Source organism: Erinaceus europaeus, chromosome 5 (assembly GCF_950295315.1).
Source record: "Erinaceus europaeus chromosome 5, mEriEur2.1, whole genome shotgun sequence".
Taxonomy (NCBI): Eukaryota; Metazoa; Chordata; class Mammalia; order Eulipotyphla; family Erinaceidae; genus Erinaceus; species Erinaceus europaeus.
The window spans coordinates 862,055-879,664 of record NC_080166.1 but is presented as its reverse complement, the minus strand read 5'-3'; the positions used below and the strand labels follow the sequence as shown (position 1 = coordinate 879,664).

Sequence of the window (17,610 nt, the reverse complement as noted above, 5' to 3'; positions counted from 1 at the left end):
AGCGACCACCCGACTGCCAGGCCCTCACCTTACGGCCGGGTGAGCAGCGACCACCCGACTGCCAGGCCCTCACCTTACAGCCAGGTGAGCAGCGACCACCCGACTGCCAGGTCCTCACCTTACAGCCAGGTGAGCAGCGACCACCCGACTGCCAGGTCCTCACCTTACGGCTGGGTGAGCGGCGACCACCCGACTGCCAGGCCCTCACCTTACGGCCGGGTGAGCGGCGACCACCCGACTGCCAGGCCCTCACCTAACGGCCGGGTGAGCAGCGACCACCCGACTGCCAGGCCCTCACCTTACAGCCAGGTGAGCAGCGACCACCCGACTGCCAGGCCCTCACCTTACGGCCGGGTGAGCAGCGACCACCCGACTGCCAGGCCCTCACCTTACGGCCGGGTGAGCAGCGACCACCCGACTGCCAGGCCCTCACCTTACAGCCAGGTGAGCAGCGACCACCCGACTGCCAGGCCCTCACCTTACAGCCAGGTGAGCGGCGACCACCCGACTGCCAGGTCCTCACCTAACGGCCGGGTGAGCGGCGACCACCCGACTGCCAGGCCCTCACCTTACAGCCGGGTGAGCGGCGACCACCCGACTGCCAGGCCCTCACCTTACGGCCGGGTGAGCAGCGACCACCCGACTGCCAGGCCCTCACCTTACGGCCGGGTGAGCGGCGACCACCCGACTGCCAGGTCCTCACCTAACGGCCGGGTGAGCAGCGACCACCCGACTGCCCGACCCGCTCCACACAGATGCTGCAGCTTCCATCATCACGTCATCTGGCGGTGGAGGGAGCACCTCAGGACAGCCATTACGGCGACCGTGTGACTGGGACCAAGACAGTTACGGTCGGGTAACCAAGACAGTGTCCGCCCGTGTGGACGGTGCGTTGCTTTGCCAGGAACGCGGCCCGGGTCAAGTCCTGCCCTGATCACACTGGAGGAAGCTTAGATGCTGTGGTGTGTCTTGTCTGTCCCTCTCCCTCTTCCTCTCCCTCTCTCATGAACTATTAAAACATCCCAGTTAAGGTAAATGCGACCGGGGCTGGGTGTCAGTTCTCCCAGTAGAGGGCACACACTCCGTGCCCAGCTGCAGTGGGGATGCTTTATGAGGTAGGAAACAATGCTACAGGTGGTGTCTGTCTGTCCGTCTGTCTCTCCTTGGCTTAGCCTCTATCAAAGAAAAAGCAAAATTAAAATAAAAAAAGCCACGGAAGCAGTGAAGTGGTTATACAGGCTCCAAGTTCCAGTGATAACCCCTGGTAGCCATAAAAAAAAAAAAAAAAAAAAAAAAATCAGCATAACATCTTCACGGTGCTATGAACAAAGGCAGGGCGCAATCACGCAGAGGAATTCAAATAACCCCAGAAAAAGTAACCCAGGCTCGGCGGTGGCACCGTGCAGTGCACAGGTCACCATGTGCAGAGACCTGGGATCCAAGCCCCTGGTCCCACCTGTAGGGGCTTCACGAAAGGTGAAGCAGGGCTGCAGGTGTGACTACTTCTCCCTCACTACCTCCCTCTTCCCTTTCAGTTTCTGTCTCTGTAAGAACTAAAAAGTAAAATATGATAGGAGCCTTAAAGCGAGGAAGCTTTCCTCTTCCAAGGGCTATTTGTATATTTATTTCCATCTCTGCTTTTTTTTTTTTTAATCAGTTCTGGCTGATGATGGTATGGGGGCTTGAACCTGGGACTTTGGAGCCTCAGGCATGAGAGTCTCTCTGCATAACCACTATGCTATCTACCTCCACCCCTATTTAGATATTTATAACATCATCCACAGACCACACAAAGTTATAAACTTCAAAGTCAGGAGTTGGGCGGTAGCGCAGCGGGGTAAGCAAGGACCGGCATAAGGATCCCGGTTCGAGCCCCCGGCTCCCCACCTGCAGGGGAGTCGCTTCACAGGGCGGTGAGGCAGGTCTGCAGGTGTCAGTCTTTCTCTCCCCCTCTCTGTCTTCCCCTCCTCTCTCCATTTCTCTCTGTCCTAGCCAACAACGACGACAACAGTGAGAACAATAACTACAACAATAAAAAAAGGGCAACAAAAGGGAAAATAAATAAATAAATCTAAAAATATTTTTAAAATAAAACCAAGAACAACCTTCAAAGTCAGCACTTAGTGTTGCTATGAGAAGTCCCAGCTGCAGGGCCAGGCGGTGGCGCACCTGGCTGAGCGCTCACGTCACAGGCCACGAGGACCGGGGTTGGAGCGCCGTCCCCAGCTGCAGGGGAAAGCTCCACGAGTGGTGAAGCTGGGCTGCAGGTGTCTCTCCGCCTCTCCCTCTCCCCTCAATTTCTGTCTCTACCCAATAACGAATAAGGACATGAAATCAAGTCCCAGTTGCTCTAACAGGGCCAGACGACAGGACGCAGCCCCCAGGCTGGATCCCCCCTACTTTAAAGGAGGAAGCTGGCTTTTCTAAAATCTCTCCAACAATTCTTCTCACTGAATTGTTAAATTGAATCGCTCAAGAGATCACTGACCACTGAATCAGATTCAAATCCTGTCTTCAGCGTTTGCTTTTATCCAAAGACGCTATTTTTCTAGACGCAGAGACTGTGTCATCGGGCAGAGCACAGCCCCACCGGGCCGTGGGCTCAGGGGCGACACCGGCAGCACCTGACGTGGTAGGTGTCTCTCTCTCTCTCTCTCTCTCTCTCTCTCCCCGAACACGGGCGATGGGGCCCAGGAGCTAGGTCACCCCATACAGCGTACACTTTACCCAGCACAGGGCTGGGGTCAGGCGCCCAGTCACCGTAGCACCGTAGGGAGACACCCGCGTGGGAGAGACTTCTCCAATGGCGGGGCGGTGCCTTGGCGTCTCTCCTCCTCTCTCTATCCGAAGGAAAAAAGGGGAGAAGTCCAGTGGCAGCAGTGGAATGTGTGGGCCGGAAGCCCCAGCAAAAACCCTTTTGGCAAAGTAACAGTAGCAGAAGTGAATCGAGTTGAGCCAAGGAAGTGGTTCACTATTAGGCCTGCCCGTGGTGTTTGAATGTTTCGAGGTAAAATAATCTTGATTTGGTTAACTTTCTGATTATCCATACTAAGCGTACACACTAAAACATGTATGGAAATGTTTCTATGATTAGGGTCCAAATAACCTGACATGAGAAATGACCCAGCAGCGCTCTGGGGGCAGTAAGGTCCCGCCACGGTGCCGGGAGCTGCGGCTGTCTCTCGCCAGGGAGAAACCCAGTGTCCTGCCGCGCTCACTTCTCGAATGTGGGCTCTCACTACTGTCTACATCATCCTTGGTTTCCTGTTGATCCCACGAGCGACAAGGGAGCCTGAGAGGCCAGCTGCTTACTGGGGACGGAGCAGGGCCTCTGCGCGCAAGCCCGGTGCCCCGGCGCCGAGCGTGTCCGGCAGCCGCTCCACCTACAGCACGACGACACACGTGCCCTGTCCCGGTCCCGCCTCTGGCTCCTGCTCTACAGCGCCCTGCGCCCTTCCCTGGCGGGAGAACCGCGGGGTCCAGGAGGAGGAGGGGAGCCCGCCTCCCGCTGTCTGGCACCAGAGCTTACGGCTCGGGAACCCAGCGCCTTCACTGCTCGAGCGCCTGCCTGCCTGACTCAGTGCGGGGTCGGCGAGTCTCCACTGTCTACACTGTCTGGGTCGCCGGGCAGTGGGGGACGCAGCTCTGAGAGCCACCTCTGGCCCAGCCTTCCTGTAAGCAGATTTCCTGTAAGCAGGAAAGAGAAGAACGAAAAGACAGTCAGAAACGGGGGGGAGGAAACTTTAAAAAGGAAACTGCTGTTCTGGGTCTGCTAAGTAAATTGAGGATCTTTCTGCTCACTTGTTTGAACTGCACTAGTGAATATTTTTTCACAGAGCTCTAAGGTAGCTCTGTGTCCCCACTCTCTCCACGGGAAGCCACAGCAGCTCTCCCAAGGGCACAGACGTGGGCAGGCTATTATTCCCACAACCACAGGTGTGTCTACAGTTGGGCATATCTCCCGTTGTTTCTCTTCCCTTCCAAGTCACACCTGCACCTGTCTCCCTTTTCCCTCTCCTCTCTCTGGGCCTGGTGGGGCTGGAGCTCAGGCTCTCTGGTCATCTCCCCCGTCACTTCTCCCCTCTGGGAGTGTGGACCAGAACTCTTTTTGGGGAGCAGAAGGTGGGGGATCTGGCTTCTGTTAGGATCTCTCTTTCTTCCTTTCTAGTCTGGAAGCCTAATGTGCCCCAGCACATACTTCTAAACCATCTTAGCACTCGGGCTGCTGATTCCACTCAGGTGAAACTTTAACGTGCGGAAGAGTGTCTTTACCATCTATTTTCAAAGTAACCACCACATACAGCTTTTCAGCAATGTCTAGCAGAGCCCAGTCGATGACATGGTGGATGGGGAGGCGGACTCTCCAGCGCGAGGTCCCAGGTTCAGTGCCTGCAGGACATGGCACACGCCAGAGGGATGCACTGCTTCTCTTTCTCCTGCTCCCTCTCTCTAGAATAATTAATTAAAAAAAAATTGCAGGGCCGGGCGGTAGTGCAGCAGGTTAAGCGCAAAGCACAAGGACCGGCATAAGGGTCCCGGTTCGAGCCCCCGGCTCCCCACCTGCAGGGGAGTCGCTTCACAGGCGGTGAAGCAGGTCTGCAGGTGTCTGTCTTTCTCTCGCCCTCACTCCATTTCTCTCTGTCCTATCCAACAACGATGACATCAATAACAACAACAATAATAATAGCAATGATGAACAAGGACAACAAAAGGGTAAAAAATGCCCTCCAGGAGCAGTGGATTCATGGTGCAGGCACTGAGCCCCAGCAATAACCCTGGAGGCAAAAAAACAAAAAAAAAAAAGTTTTGGTGGAAGTAGATATCATAATGGTTCTGCAAAGAGACTCTCTATGCCTGAGGCTCCAAAGTCCCAGATTCAATCCCCTGCACCACCATAAACCAGAGCTGAGCAGGGCGCTGGGAAAAAAATAAATAAAATGTTTAAGTTCTTTTCAGCATTGTCAACATATTTTTGCAAGATATATGCAGTGCATAAAACAATAAAAGACAAATAACTCAGTCTTACCCAGTGTCTTTCGACTTCTTTCCACAGCTGTTCTTCGAGTTTGTTCAAACAGTGCCTCCAAGTCGAATGTCCGCGCTTTCCTCCCTGAAGCAGAAACAAGTAGCGGACTGTGACCTCCTGGCACCGCGTGGTCACATCTCAGACGATGAGTGCTAACTGATCAAATGGACACTCGGTCGGTCGGTCTGTCTCACTGGCGACGCGGCGGTCTCCGCCGTGGAAAACCGGGGGTGGGGCAGGCAGTCCTCCACTCAGTGACACAAAGCTGACGAGACTAGGACAGGCGGCCGACAGCATCACGGTTATGCAAACAAACAGCCTCAGGCTCCAGGTTCGATCCCCCCACCACCACGAGCCAGAGCTGGGGAAGGGAAGGGGAAGGGGAAGGGGAAGGGTAGGGAAGGGAAGGGAAGGGAGGGAAGGGAGGGAAGGGAAGGGAAGATGGGAAGGGAAGATGGGAAGGGAAGGGAAGGGAAGGGAGGGAAGGGAAGATGGGAAGGGAAGGGAGGGAAGGGAAGGGAAGGGAAGGGAAGGGAAGGGAAGGGAAGGGAAGGGAAGGGAAGGGAAGGGAAGGGAAGGGAAGGGAAGGGAAGGGAAGGGAAGGGAAGGGAAGGGAAGGGAAGGGAAGGGAAGGGAAGGGAAGGGAAGGGAAGGGAAGGGAAGGGAAGGGAAGGGAAGGGAAGGGAAGGGAAGGGAAGGGAAGGGAAGGGAAGGGAGGGAAGGGAAGGGAGGGAAGGGAAGGGAAGGGAAGGGAAGGGAAGGGAAGGGAAGGGAAGGGAAGGGAAGGGAAGGGAAGGGAAGGGAAGGGAAGGGAAGGGAAGGGAAGGGAAGGGAGGGAAGGGAAGGGAGGGAAGGGAAGGGAAGGGAAGGGAAGGGAAGGGAAGGGAAGGGAGGGAAGGGAAGGGAAGGGAAGGGAGGGAAGGGAAGGGGAAGGGGAAGGGGAAGGAGAGGAGAAGGGAAGATAAGGGGAGGGAAGGGAAGATGGGAAGGGAAGATGGGAAGGGAAGGGAAGGGAAGGGAAGGGAAGGGAAGGGAAGGGAAGATGGGAAGGGAAGGGAGGGAAGGGGAAGGGGAAGGGGAAGGGGAAGGGGAAGGGGAATGGGAAGGAGAAGGGAAGATAAGGGGAGGGAAGGGAAGATGGGAAGGGAAGGGAAGGGAAGGGGAGGGGAGGGGAGGGGAGGGGATGGAAGATGGGAAGGGAAGGGAAGGGAGGGAAGGGGAGTGGAGGGGAGGGGTGCTTACAGCGCACCGGGTGAAGCACACGCAGCACTAAGCACAAGGACCCACACTCGGATCCGGGTTCGAGCCCCCAGCTCGCCACCTGCAGGGTCACAACTTGTCTAACACAGATCAAGAAAATATTTCAAAACGAGAAAGTCGTCAGACAGGGAGGGTGGCTTTGAGCGCACACATCACAGGCACAAGGATCCGGGTTCGAGCCCCGGGTCGCCACCTGCAGGGGGGACGCTTCACAAGAGTTGAAGCAGGGCTGTCTCCAGCCCCCTCTGTCCGTTTCCCTCGTCTCTGCAGAGGCTGCTCTGAGCTGACGGAAGGCTCCAGTGCTCAGTCCGCGCCGTCAGGGCGCACAGCAGCGGCGGTCTGCCCACCGGGCTTCCTGGCCACCAGGAGACGGACCCGGAGGGCTGGGGAGGGACTAGGGGTGGCGTCAGGGTGGCCAGGGTGACATGATGCGGCATGGAGTGACATGGGTGACATGGGTGACCCGGGTGGCATCGGTGTGACATCGGTGTGACATCGGCGTGTCGGGGGTGTCTGGGGATGATCGGTTATCCCCGAGGCGGCCCCAGGGTGTCCGTGTGTCCGAGTGTCTGTGTGTCCGTGTGTCACGGGTGTCTGTGTGTCCGTGTGTCCCTGGTGTCCGTGTGTCCCGGGTGTCCGTATGTCCGGGTGTCCCGTGTGTCCGGGTTTCCCGGGTGTCTGTGTGTCCCGGGTGTCCGTGTGTCCCGGGTGTCCGTGTGACCCGGGTGTCCGTGTGTCCCGGGTGTCCGGGTGTCCGTGTGTCCCGGGTGTCCGTATGTCCGGGTGTCCGTGTGTCCCAGGTGTCCGTGTGTCCCGTGTGTCCGGGTTTCCCGGGTGTCTGTGTGTCCCGGGTGTCCGTGTGTCCCGGGTGTCCGTGTGACCCGGGTGTCCGTGTGTCCCGGGTGTCCGGGTGTCCCGTGTGTCCGGGTGTCCCGGGTGTCCGTGTGACCCGGGTGTCCGTGTGTCCCGTGTGTCCGTGTGTCGCGGGTGTCCGGCATCCCGGAGCCACAGCCGCCCCGCCGCGCCGGGTGCCTCACCGAAGCCCGTGAAGCCCATGGTGACGGCCAGCTGCGGGTCGGGCCCCGGCTCCCCGCTCGGCGCCGCCGCGTCCCCGCGCCCCGGGCCGTCCATGCCGCGCCGCCAGCCCGCGGCCACTCGGAGAAGCGCAGCGGCGCCCGGCCGCACCGACCCCGCCAAGAGCGGCCCCGCCGCCCGCGCCCGCCGCCGCCGCCGCCGCCACCACCGCCCCCTGCGGCCGGGAGGACCCACTGCAGCGGCCCCGCGCCCGCGCCCGCCGCCACCACCGCCCCCTGCGGCCGGGAGGACCCACTGCAGCGGCCCCGCGCCCGCCGCCGCCGCCACCACCGCCCCCGGCGGCCGGGAGGACCCACTGCAGCGGCCCCGCGCCCGCGCCCGCCGCCACCACCGCCCCCTGCGGCCGGGAGGACCCACTGCAGCGGGGACGGGGGCTTGAACCCGGGTCCTTGTTCACTGTGATGTGTGCACTACCACCTGGCCCGTTTCCTTCCTTCCTTCCTTCCTTCCTTCCGTCCTTCCTTCCTTCCTTTTTCTTTCTTTATTTCATCTCTTCCTTCCTTTCTCTCTCTCTGCCTTCTTCCTTTCCTTTTTATGACTATTTATTTCTTCGTGAAGAAGACAGGAGGAGAGAGGCGGCGCGGCACACATGCCCCTGTGGCCCACCCGGGCCTGTCCGCGAGGCCACTGAGCTGCCCAGCCCCACTCGCCACGAGCCGCGGGCGGGGGTCGAACCTGGGCCGGAGCCACAGGCGGGCGCTTTGCAGAGCCCGGGTGTCCGCTCGCCTGGGCCTCAGCTGCTCTGCCAGCGCCTCCCGGGGAGACAGGCCGCTGGCCGGGCGGCCGGGAGACAGGTGGCGCCAAGCGCAGGGACCGGCGTAAGGATCCCGGTTCGAACCCCGGCTCCCCACCTGCAGGGGAGTCGCTGCACAGGCGGTGAAGCAGGTCTGCAGGTGTCTGTCTTTCTCTCCCCCTCTCTGTCTTCCCCTCCGCTCTCCATTTCTCTCTGTCCTATCCAACAACAACGACATCAATAACTACAACAATGAAACAACAAGGGCAACAGAAGGGAAAAATAAATGGCCTCCAGGAGCAGTGGATTCACGATGCAGGCAAAGAGCCCCAGCAATAACCCTGGAGGGAAAGAGGAAAAAAGAAAGAGATATACCTGTCTCTCTTTTGTCCCCCATCCTCCCACTTCCCAAAGAGAACCGTTAAGAGTTCTCAAAAGTCTTAGAAACTGTTGTGGTTTTGTTTTGCGGCTTTTTTTTTTTTTTTTTTACAAATTTTTTTTATTTTTTTTTCACCACTCCAAAAAGCTCCATGTTCCCATCCCCACTCCCACATATAATAATTGCTTGGTGGTCCAGGAGGCGGCACAGTGGCTAAGCTATTGGACTCGCAAGCGTGAGGCCCTGAGTTCAGTCCCCGCAGCACGTGTAACAGTGGTGTCTGGTTCTTCCTCTCTCCCTTCTTCCCTCCTTCATGAATAAATGAATCAGATCTTTTTAAATAAATGAGTAAATCACTACTGAATTGAAGTGCCACGTGCACTTAATCCACTGTTACCACCTAACTCCCCATCTGCTCTATTTCTAACTTGGGGCTACTATTTGTTGAATGATTTGTGCCGGGATGGCCTGAGGGTGCTTCTTCCCGAGCTCGTGCTCTCTGGGTTGGAGAGAACTCAACTGGAGCCGATCTAGGCTGCTGCGTGGGAGAGGGATCAGGAACTCGTGCCGCACTAACTTCGCAGGAGATACACTCTGGAACTCTCGGAGCCGGAAAGCAATTTCCAAGTGTCTTTAATCAGAAGAGCAGCTGTTTTTATACTCTCCAAGTAGGGTGGAAACAGGATGTGACATAGAGAGGGTGGAGCGAAAAGAGACTGGTGACAATCAGAGTGTGACAAGGAGAGGATCAGGGTGTGACAAGGAGGGGGGCTGGAGCAGGTGAGAATCCTACCACTAAACCACCAATGCCCTGCAGGGAGTGTGGTGCTTTCTGTCAATGTAAAAGTGATTTATGTAAATAGACCAAAGCTTTGAATGGGATTAAATCTGTCCCTATATAGGCATATGGTTAAGCAGAAGCCAGGGGGAGCTGGCATACCACCCAACACGGCTGTCCGTCCTTATGTCCGCCCATCTGTCCGCCCGCCACAGGGAGCCAGGCCAAGCCCGGGCCCGGAGGCCAGCAAGGCCGGCTTCCGGTGAGCTTCCTGCTGCTCTTCTCCACGGCGGCGCTGCTTTGCGGCTGACTGCTTCTCATCCTCATTTGTGGGGTTCTCCCCCACAGGTAGTCGCGAGGAGGGGAGATCTGGACCAGCCGGACCCCCCTTCTGGGGCTGGGCGGGAGGGAGAGTGCCGACGACTTGAGAGAAGACACCACACCAAGTCGGGAGTACTGTCGAGGCGGTGACTCGCTTTATTGAGGAAAAGGCCATTTTTTATAGGCAGGGATGGGAAGGTAGGGTGCGATGACCTTAGAGGTGGAGTGAGGTGGCGTCACCGTCGGGCCTATGCTCTTTCCGCATCGTCAGCTGGAGGGCAGAGGGGACGTCAGGCACGGCCTGCAGGGAGTGCTGTGTCACTCTGAGGAAGGCGTGACCGTGGGCTTACGGAGTGTCTGCTGGGCCTAGATCGGGGCTAAGCAGGCCCCAACACTTATTTATCTTTCCATTCTGTTGCCCTTGTTGTATTGTGGTTATTATTATTATTGTTATTGATGTCATTGTTGTTGGATAGGACAGAGAGACATGGAGAGAGGAGGGGAAGACAGAGAGGGGGAGAGAAAGACAGACACCTGCAGACCTGCTTCACCGCCTGGGAAGCGACTCCCCTGCAGGTGGGGAGCCGGGGGCTCGAACCAGGATCCTGACGCCGGTCCCTGCGCTCTGCGCCCCCTGCGCTGAACCCGCTGCTGGTTCGGGGATTGAACCTGGAACGAGAGCCTCAGGCATGAGAGTCTGTTTGCATAACCATGAAGCCATCCGCCCCGGCCGGCCCACTATCGTTTTGAATCCGCATTTATTGAGACACTGAGTTGGGCGGGGAGGGAGAGAGAGAGAGACCCACAAAGCGTTCCCAGGCAGGCAGGCGGGGAGCGGGGCTCGAACCCGGGCCCTCCGTTGCGGTAGCCTATTCTTTGTTTACGCAGAGCCCTGCTCATGCCTGGTGCGCGGCGGCGCGGGGCTCGAACGCGGGACAGCGAGGCCCCAGAGGCGACTCAGCAGGAAGGGCTCCGCCCCGCCCCCGGCACGGCCCGCCCACTTCCGGTCCGCCCCCACCGACTTCCGGCCACGCCTCTCACAACGCCACGCCCACTTCCGGTCATCCCTCCCGCTTCCCGGGTCCCTCCCCGGCCCCGCCCTCCCCGCCATCCCTTCCCCGCCCCTCCTTCGCTCTCCCCGCCCCTCCTCGCCCCCCCTCTCCTCCCTCCTTCCTCCTCTTCCTCCTCCTCCCTCCTTCCCCCTTCTTACCGCCCCCCCAACCCCCCAGCTCGCGGCTGGACCGTTTCCTCGATTCAAACTCGCGCTTCCGCTTCCTCCCGGGCGCGCAGGAAGTGCGTCACCGCGGCGCCGTCGGCTCGCTTGGCGCGCAGGGCCGGGTGTGCGCGGTCCGCCTTCCTCTCCCGCTTCTCTGCCCGCGTCCCGGCTCCGAGATGCCGTCGGCCCTGGGCCTGGCCGTGCCGGCCGCCGCGGCCCCGCAGGAAGCGCTGGAAACGGCGGGGCGGCTCATCGACCGGCAGCTGCAGGAGGACCGGCTGGGCCCCGACCTCTCCGAGCTGCTGCTGGCGTCCGCCCCGAGTGAGTGCGGCGCCCCGCTCTGCCCCGCAGCCAGCCCGACCGCGATCCGCCCCCCGCACCCCAGCCCGACCGCGATCCGCCCCCCGCACCCCAGCCCGACCGCGATCCGCCCCCCGCGCCCCAGCCCTGCCCGGGTCTGCCCCCCGCGCCCCAGCCCTGCCCGTGTCTGCCCCCCGCACCCCAGCCCTGCCCGTGTCTGCCCCCCGCACCCCAGCCCTGCCCCCCGCACCCCAGCCCTGCCCCCCGCACCCCAGCCCTGCCCGTGTCTGCCCCCCGCACCCCAGCCCTGCCCGTGTCTGCCCCCCGCGCCCCAGCCCTGCCCGTGTCTGCCCCCCGCACCCCAGCCCTGCCCCCCGCACCCCAGCCCTGCCCGTGTCTGCCCCCCGCGCCCCAGCCCTGCCCGTGTCTGCCCCCCGCACCCCAGCCCTGCCCGTGTCTGCCCCCCGCACCCCAGCCCTGCCCGTGTCTGCCCCCCGCACCCCAGCCCTGCCCGTGTCTGCCCCCCGCGCCCCAGCCCTGCCCGTGTCTGCCCCCCGCGCCCCAGCCCTGCCCGTGTCTGCCCCCCGCACTGCGGGAGCGTCGCGGAAGATGCCCGGGTTTGTGTCCTGCCCGCCGCACCGGTGACGACCGGGCGCCGCATCCCGGGCCCAGGAGGAGCTTGGCAGCGCCGTCAGGCCGTGGCGGGAGTCGCTGAGAAAGCTGCCCGCGGACCGGAGCCGCCTGCAGTGGCGCCCACGGAAGGCGAAGGGGAGGGAGGCGGCGGGGACAGGGAACCGCGCTGCACGTGGGTCCTTGGTGCGACCCGCGTCCCGGTCACTCCGCTCAGGGGCCGACGCCGCGGTGACACAGGAATCAGGGCGAACCTCTAGCGACGCCGCTAGTGCCCTGCGGAGTAGCTGCGAGTCAGAAATCTGTCAGGAAACCGGAGGTGGGGGCCGGGCGCTGGCGCAGCGGGTTAAGCGCAGGTGGCGCAAAGCGCAGGGACCGGCAGAAGGATCCCAGTTCGAGCCCCCGGCTCCCCACCTGCAGGGGAGTCGCTTCACGGGCGGTGAAGCAGGTCTGCAGGTGTCTGTCTTTCTCTCCCCCTCTCTGTCTTCCTCCTCTCTCCATTTCTCTCTGTCCCATCCAACAACAATGACATCAATAACAATAGTGACTACAACAATAAAGCAAAAGGGGTAAAAATAGCCTCCAGGAGCGGTGGATTCATGGTGCTGGCACCAAACCCCAGCGATAACCCTGGAGGCAAAATACCGAAACAGAGGTGCCCTCATTCCTGACATTAAACCGTGCTGGTTGGCAGCCAGCAGCTCCAGCAGCTCCTACGGTCCAGACGGGAGGCCCAGCCCAGCCCAGCCCAGCCCAGCCCTGCAGAGCATCTGTCCTGTCCGCCGGCGCCCCCCCTCTGGCTTTCAGCTTCTTCAGGCCTATCGCCACCTTCCCCATAAGAAGTCACATCTTCAGAACCTTAGTTTTCATGTATTTCTCAGTCCTTCCAGATGCCTCCCATATCCTCTTCTTAACTGTTGACACTTTCCACAAGAAATCAGCGCAGGTGGGGGTAGATAGCATAATGGTTATGCAAAGGGACTGTCAGGCCTGAGGCACCAAAGTCCCAGGTTCAGTTCCCTGCACCACCATAAACCAGAGGTGAGCAAGGCTCTGGTTAAAATTTAAAAAAAAAATCAGTGCCTAGGTGCTGACTTGCCTAACTGCAGCTCATACCAACACATGTTGGTGTCCTGCTGCCATTTCACACGTGTGGTGAGGTGTGCAAAGTGTGTTCTAAGTTTAAGTGGAATGTCTGCGAATCCATTTAATGATTTGGAAAGCACATTTGGAAGGAAGTGGATGAGATAGGAATGAAACATGATTGGGCCTGGTTTTGGCAAGTGCTAAAGTTGGGTAACCGGCATTAATTTCTTTTTCGTCTTTATATATCTAATTTTTTAATGATTTACTTAAAAGTAGTTCCAACCGTTACCATTGTACCTCAGAGAGCCCAAGAGGTCCTGGGACAAGTGTGGTGAAATTTAAAGCCATACTGTTGAGATGGATGGAAAGGACAAGACTGAGCCGTCATTACTGGCTCCCAGAGCAAGAGAAAAAAATCCCAAAGCAGCTGTCAGATAACTGCTCATTTCAGTTGGGGAATAGCAGAATTAGTGAAGCTGGCGTTTCCTTTCTGATGGAGTAAACCTTTGTGAAAGACAGCCTCTGTTCCCGCAGAAGCTGGGGTGGCCACACACACACACACTCACTCCGGGAGCTGCCTTTATATCAGGCCACAGCTTCCTGCCTTCCCAAGCACAGGTGTGTCCTGTGTGTGATGCTTCTTGGCGCTCATTCACTCTCCTTTTCTTTTCCAGCTAATCCCACTGTCTCCGGCATGTCAGATATGGACTATCCTCTCCAAGGACCTGGTTTGCTGTCGGTGCCCAACCTCCCAGAGATCAGCACCGTCCGAAGGGTTCCTCTCCCGCCAGAACTTGTTGAGCAGTTTGGGCGTATCCTGCCGCGCTGAGCCGAAGCTCACTGTCAGTTTTGTGTGTGGCTAGCATGTTCATTTGGGGGCTTTATTTAAAATACATTTGAGTGTGACTGGTTTGCCCAGAATACCTCGTACAAATGAATGTTAAAGACAGCAAGTTACATTGTAACTGATTTGGATAGCTTAAGAGTCAAATATTAGTATTTAGAAATTACAAGTATTTGCCACGGAACTGGAAAATAGCTTAATCAGGAGAGTGCAGTGGGGGCCCCAGAAACAAAGACAGGAAATGTCTGATCAAAAACTGACCTGTGGCCCAGAAAGTGGTGCAGTAGATGAAGCAGTGGGTGTTTGGGCATGAAGTCCCGACTTAAATTCTGGCATCATGGCCTAGAGCGCCGGTCTGCTTCTCTCTTCCACTATTGAGAGACAGAGCTCATGCATAGGCTGACTTCTCCGCCCTTTGGCGGAAAAACAAAGGAAATCTATTTCCAAAAAGCTTAATGGAAGTCACAATTGTATGGCTGGTTATTTTTTAAAGTTCACTTTTTAAAAAATTTTCTTTAACTTTTTATTTATTGGATAGAGAGCCAGAAATTGAGAGGGAAGGGGCAAGATAGGGAGAGAGAGAGAGAGAGAGACACCTGCAGCCCTGCTTCACCACTTGCAAAGCTGTCCCCCTGCAGGTAGGAGCTGGGGGCTCGAACCTGGGTCCTCGCACACTGTAACATGCTCAGCCAGGTGCGCCACCCCCCGGCTCCTGTGGCTTTTTCTTTTCCCTCCTTTAGCACACCAAATAGGTTCTTCAGGGAGAAAGCCCGCACACAGTGTCTGGGTTCAGTCCCATCACTACCACAAGCTGCTGCGGACCTGTGCTCTGCCCAGAGCTTCCTGTTGCCTATAACCTTCACGGTGTTGGGCTAGAACCTGGCTCCTCAGGTGCTGAGTGTGTTGCTGGGCAGGCTGCTCCTGACAGCAGTGTGAATGAGTGAGACTTGTCATCCTGCCTTACCTGCCTGAGACACGCAGTGTGGCTGCACGGGGCGTGTTCCCTCCATCAGTGTGAGTGAGACCCGTCATCCTGCCTTACCTGCCTGAGACACGCAGTGTGGCTGCACGGGGCGTGTTCCCTCCATCAGTGTGAGTGAGACCCGTCATCCTGCCTTACCTGCCTGAGACACGCAGTGTGGCTGCACGGGGCGTGTTCCCTCCATCAGTGTGAGTGAGACCCGTCATCCTGCCTTACCTGCCTGAGACACGCAGTGTGGCTGCACGGGGCGTGTTCCCTCCATCAGTGTGAGTGAGACCCGTCATCCTGCCTTACCTGCCTGAGACACGCAGTGTGGCTGCACGGGGCGTGTTCCCTCCATCAGTGTGAGTGAGACCCGTCATCCTGCCTTACCTGCCTGAGACACGCAGTGTGGCTGCACGGGGCGTGTTCCCTCCATCAGTGTGAGTGAGACCCGTCATCCTGCCTTACCTGCCTGAGACACGCAGTGTGGCTGCACGGGGCGTGTTCCCTCCATCAGTGTGAGTGAGACCCGTCATCCTGCCTTACCTGCCTGAGACACGCAGTGTGGCTGCACGGGGCGTGTTCCCTCCATCAGTGTGAGTGAGACCCGTCATCCTGCCTTACCTGCCTGAGACACGCAGTGTGGCTGCACGGGGCGTGTTCCCTCCATCAGTGTGAGTGAGACCCGTCATCCTGCCTTACCTGCCTGAGACACGCAGTGTGGCTGCACGGGGCGTGTTCCCTCCATCAGTGTGAGTGAGACCCGTCATCCTGCCTTACCTGCCTGAGACACGCAGTGTGGCTGCACGGGGCGTGTTCCCTCCATCAGTGTGAGTGAGACCCGTCATCCTGCCTTACCTGCCTGAGACACGCAGTGTGGCTGCACGGGGCGTGTTCCCTCCATCAGTGTGAGTGAGACCCGTCATCCTGCCTTACCTGCCTGAGACACGCAGTGTGGCTGCACGGTGGCGTGTTCCCTCCATCAGTGTGAGTGAGACCCGTCATCCTGCCTTACCTGCCTGAGACACGCAGTGTGGCTGCACGGGGCGTGTTCCCTCCATCAGTGTGAGTGAGACCCGTCATCCTGCCTTACCTGCCTGAGACACGCAGTGTGGCTGCACGGGGCGTGTTCCCTCCATCAGTGTGAGTGAGACCCGTCATCCTGCCTTACCTGCCTGAGACACGCAGTGTGGCTGCACGGGGCGTGTTCCCTCCATCAGTGTGAGTGAGACCCGTCATCCTGCCTTACCTGCCTGAGACACGCAGTGTGGCTGCACGGGGCGTGTTCCCTGCACAGTGCACATTTGCTTGTGGTCGTTCTGCCTTACCTTCCTGTCAGACATGCAGTGTAACTGCATGATGGGCGTGTTCCCTGCCATCAGCAGAGCGTGGCTCACTATTGACAGTGACATCTTCATGTGGAACTATGAAGACGGGTGAGTGAGTGAGGCTGGCGGCCTTAGCTGGGCTTAGCAGACCGTCTGTCCTTGGCTGGTGTCCCGCTCACAAGAAACTGCTCTCTGCCTCTCGTTCATCTGTCGGTGAGGCCAGTGCGTGTCGTCCTGCGAACCTCACCTAGGGTGAGGTGAGCCCCCTCATAGGATGCGCCCCAGCGTCTGGGGCAGGGCAGCTGGTTGAGCGCACTCTGCTGTGTGAAGGAGCCTGGGTGGAGCTCCCCACCTGTGGTGCGAGGCTTCCTGAGCAGTGAAGCTGTGCTGCCCTGCTTCTCCTCTCAGTTCCTCTGTCCTGTCTAATAGAAAAGCAACAAGGGGATGGCCACTGGGAACGGCAGGTTCAGCAGGTAGGCGCAGACCCCAGGGATAACCCTGGTGGCCTTTCTTTTTATATTTATTCCCTTTTGTTGCCCTTGTTTTATTGTTGTAGTTATTATTGATGATGATGTTGTTGGCTAGGACAGAGAGAAATGGAGAGAGGAGGGGAAGACAGAGAGGGGGAGAGAAAGACAGACACCTGCAGACCTGCTTCACCGCCTGTGAAGCGACTCCCCTGCAGGTGGGGAGCCGGGGGTTCGAACCGGGATCCTTATGCCGGTCCTTGTGCTTTGCGCCACGTGTGCTTAACCTGCTGCACTACCGCCCGACTCCTCTGGTGGCATTTTTATCAAACTCCCTCCTGTTGCTACGGACCTAGGCACCATTCTGAGTAGTAAGAGTTCAGTTCCCGTGCCCTTATTCCGCAGTATAGCTTTGCTTCGCTTCGTTTTCTTTCTTTCTTTCTTTCTTTCTTTCTTTCTTTCTTTCTTTCTTTCTTTCTTTCTTTCTTTTTTCTCCCTCCAGGGTGATTGCTGGGCTCGGTGCCTGCACCATGAATCCACCGCTCCTGGAGGCCACTTTCTCCCCCTTTTGTTGCCCTTGTTGTAGCCTCGTTGTGGTCATTATCATTGCCATTGTTGATGTTGTTCATTGTTGGATAGGACAGAGAGAAATGGAGAGAGGAGGGGAAGACAGAGAGGGGGAGAGAAAGACAGACACCTGCAGACCTGCTTCACCGCCTGTGAGGCGACTCCCCTGCAGGTGGGGAGCTGGGGGCTCGAACCGGGATCCTTACGCCGGTCCCTGCGGTTTGCACCACCTGCGCTTAACCCGCTGTGCTACCGCCCGACCCCCAGTATAGGTTTTCCATCAGTAATTCATGGAGAGATGATTTGACATTTTAAAAGTTCTTTGTTGTTTTTGAATTTCACTGAAATGTCAGACTCTTAATGTGTTGTAAAAACTTAACTATTTTGTTCCTATCCTGTGACCTTGGTTTATGTACAGGTTAAGTGTACGTGATAGTCTGAGTTAGGACACAGTGCTTTTTTAATTTAATTTTTTAATTTGTGATTAATAGTTTGTTACAAGATTGTAAGATGACAGGGCCCCGTTCCCCAGCACACCCGGCACCAGACTTCTGTGATCCCACCCTCCCACTGCCCAAAATGGCCAGAGTTCTCACAAGTCTTACAAACAGCGTGT

The 17,610-nt window shown here is 58.0% G+C and overlaps 2 protein-coding genes across 5 annotated transcripts in view; one reads left to right on the top strand and one right to left on the bottom strand.

Moving 5' to 3' along the window:
* The window catches only part of WDR70 (WD repeat domain 70), a 136,925-nt gene extending 129,458 nt beyond the window's left edge, over window positions 1-7,467 (bottom strand). The window contains exons 1-2 of the mRNA XM_060190966.1: window positions 7,324-7,467; window positions 5,027-5,110 (exon numbers count right to left, since the gene is read on the bottom strand). Coding sequence (XP_060046949.1) covers window positions 5,027-5,110; window positions 7,324-7,417 — 178 coding nt within the window. The 5' untranslated portion in view covers window positions 7,418-7,467. The remainder of the gene's footprint in view (window positions 1-5,026; window positions 5,111-7,323) is intronic.
* A 3,417-nt stretch (window positions 7,468-10,884) lies between these two features.
* NUP155 (nucleoporin 155) overlaps window positions 10,885-17,610 on the top strand; it is a 48,892-nt gene continuing 42,166 nt past the window's right edge. For 2 of the 4 annotated variants that reach the window (XR_009549898.1, XM_060190965.1), the window contains exons 1-3: window positions 10,886-11,129; window positions 13,499-13,636; window positions 15,972-16,068. Coding sequence is in view for 2 of the 4 variants with exons in the window: in XM_060190965.1 (XP_060046948.1) it covers window positions 10,985-11,129; window positions 13,499-13,636; window positions 15,972-16,068 (380 nt within the window). In the remaining 2 variants the exon portion in view is untranslated. Of the gene's footprint in view, window positions 11,130-13,498; window positions 13,637-15,971; window positions 16,069-17,610 lie in introns of all 4 variants that reach the window. The other 2 variants (XR_009549899.1, XM_007532033.3) reach the window with 2 other exon arrangements.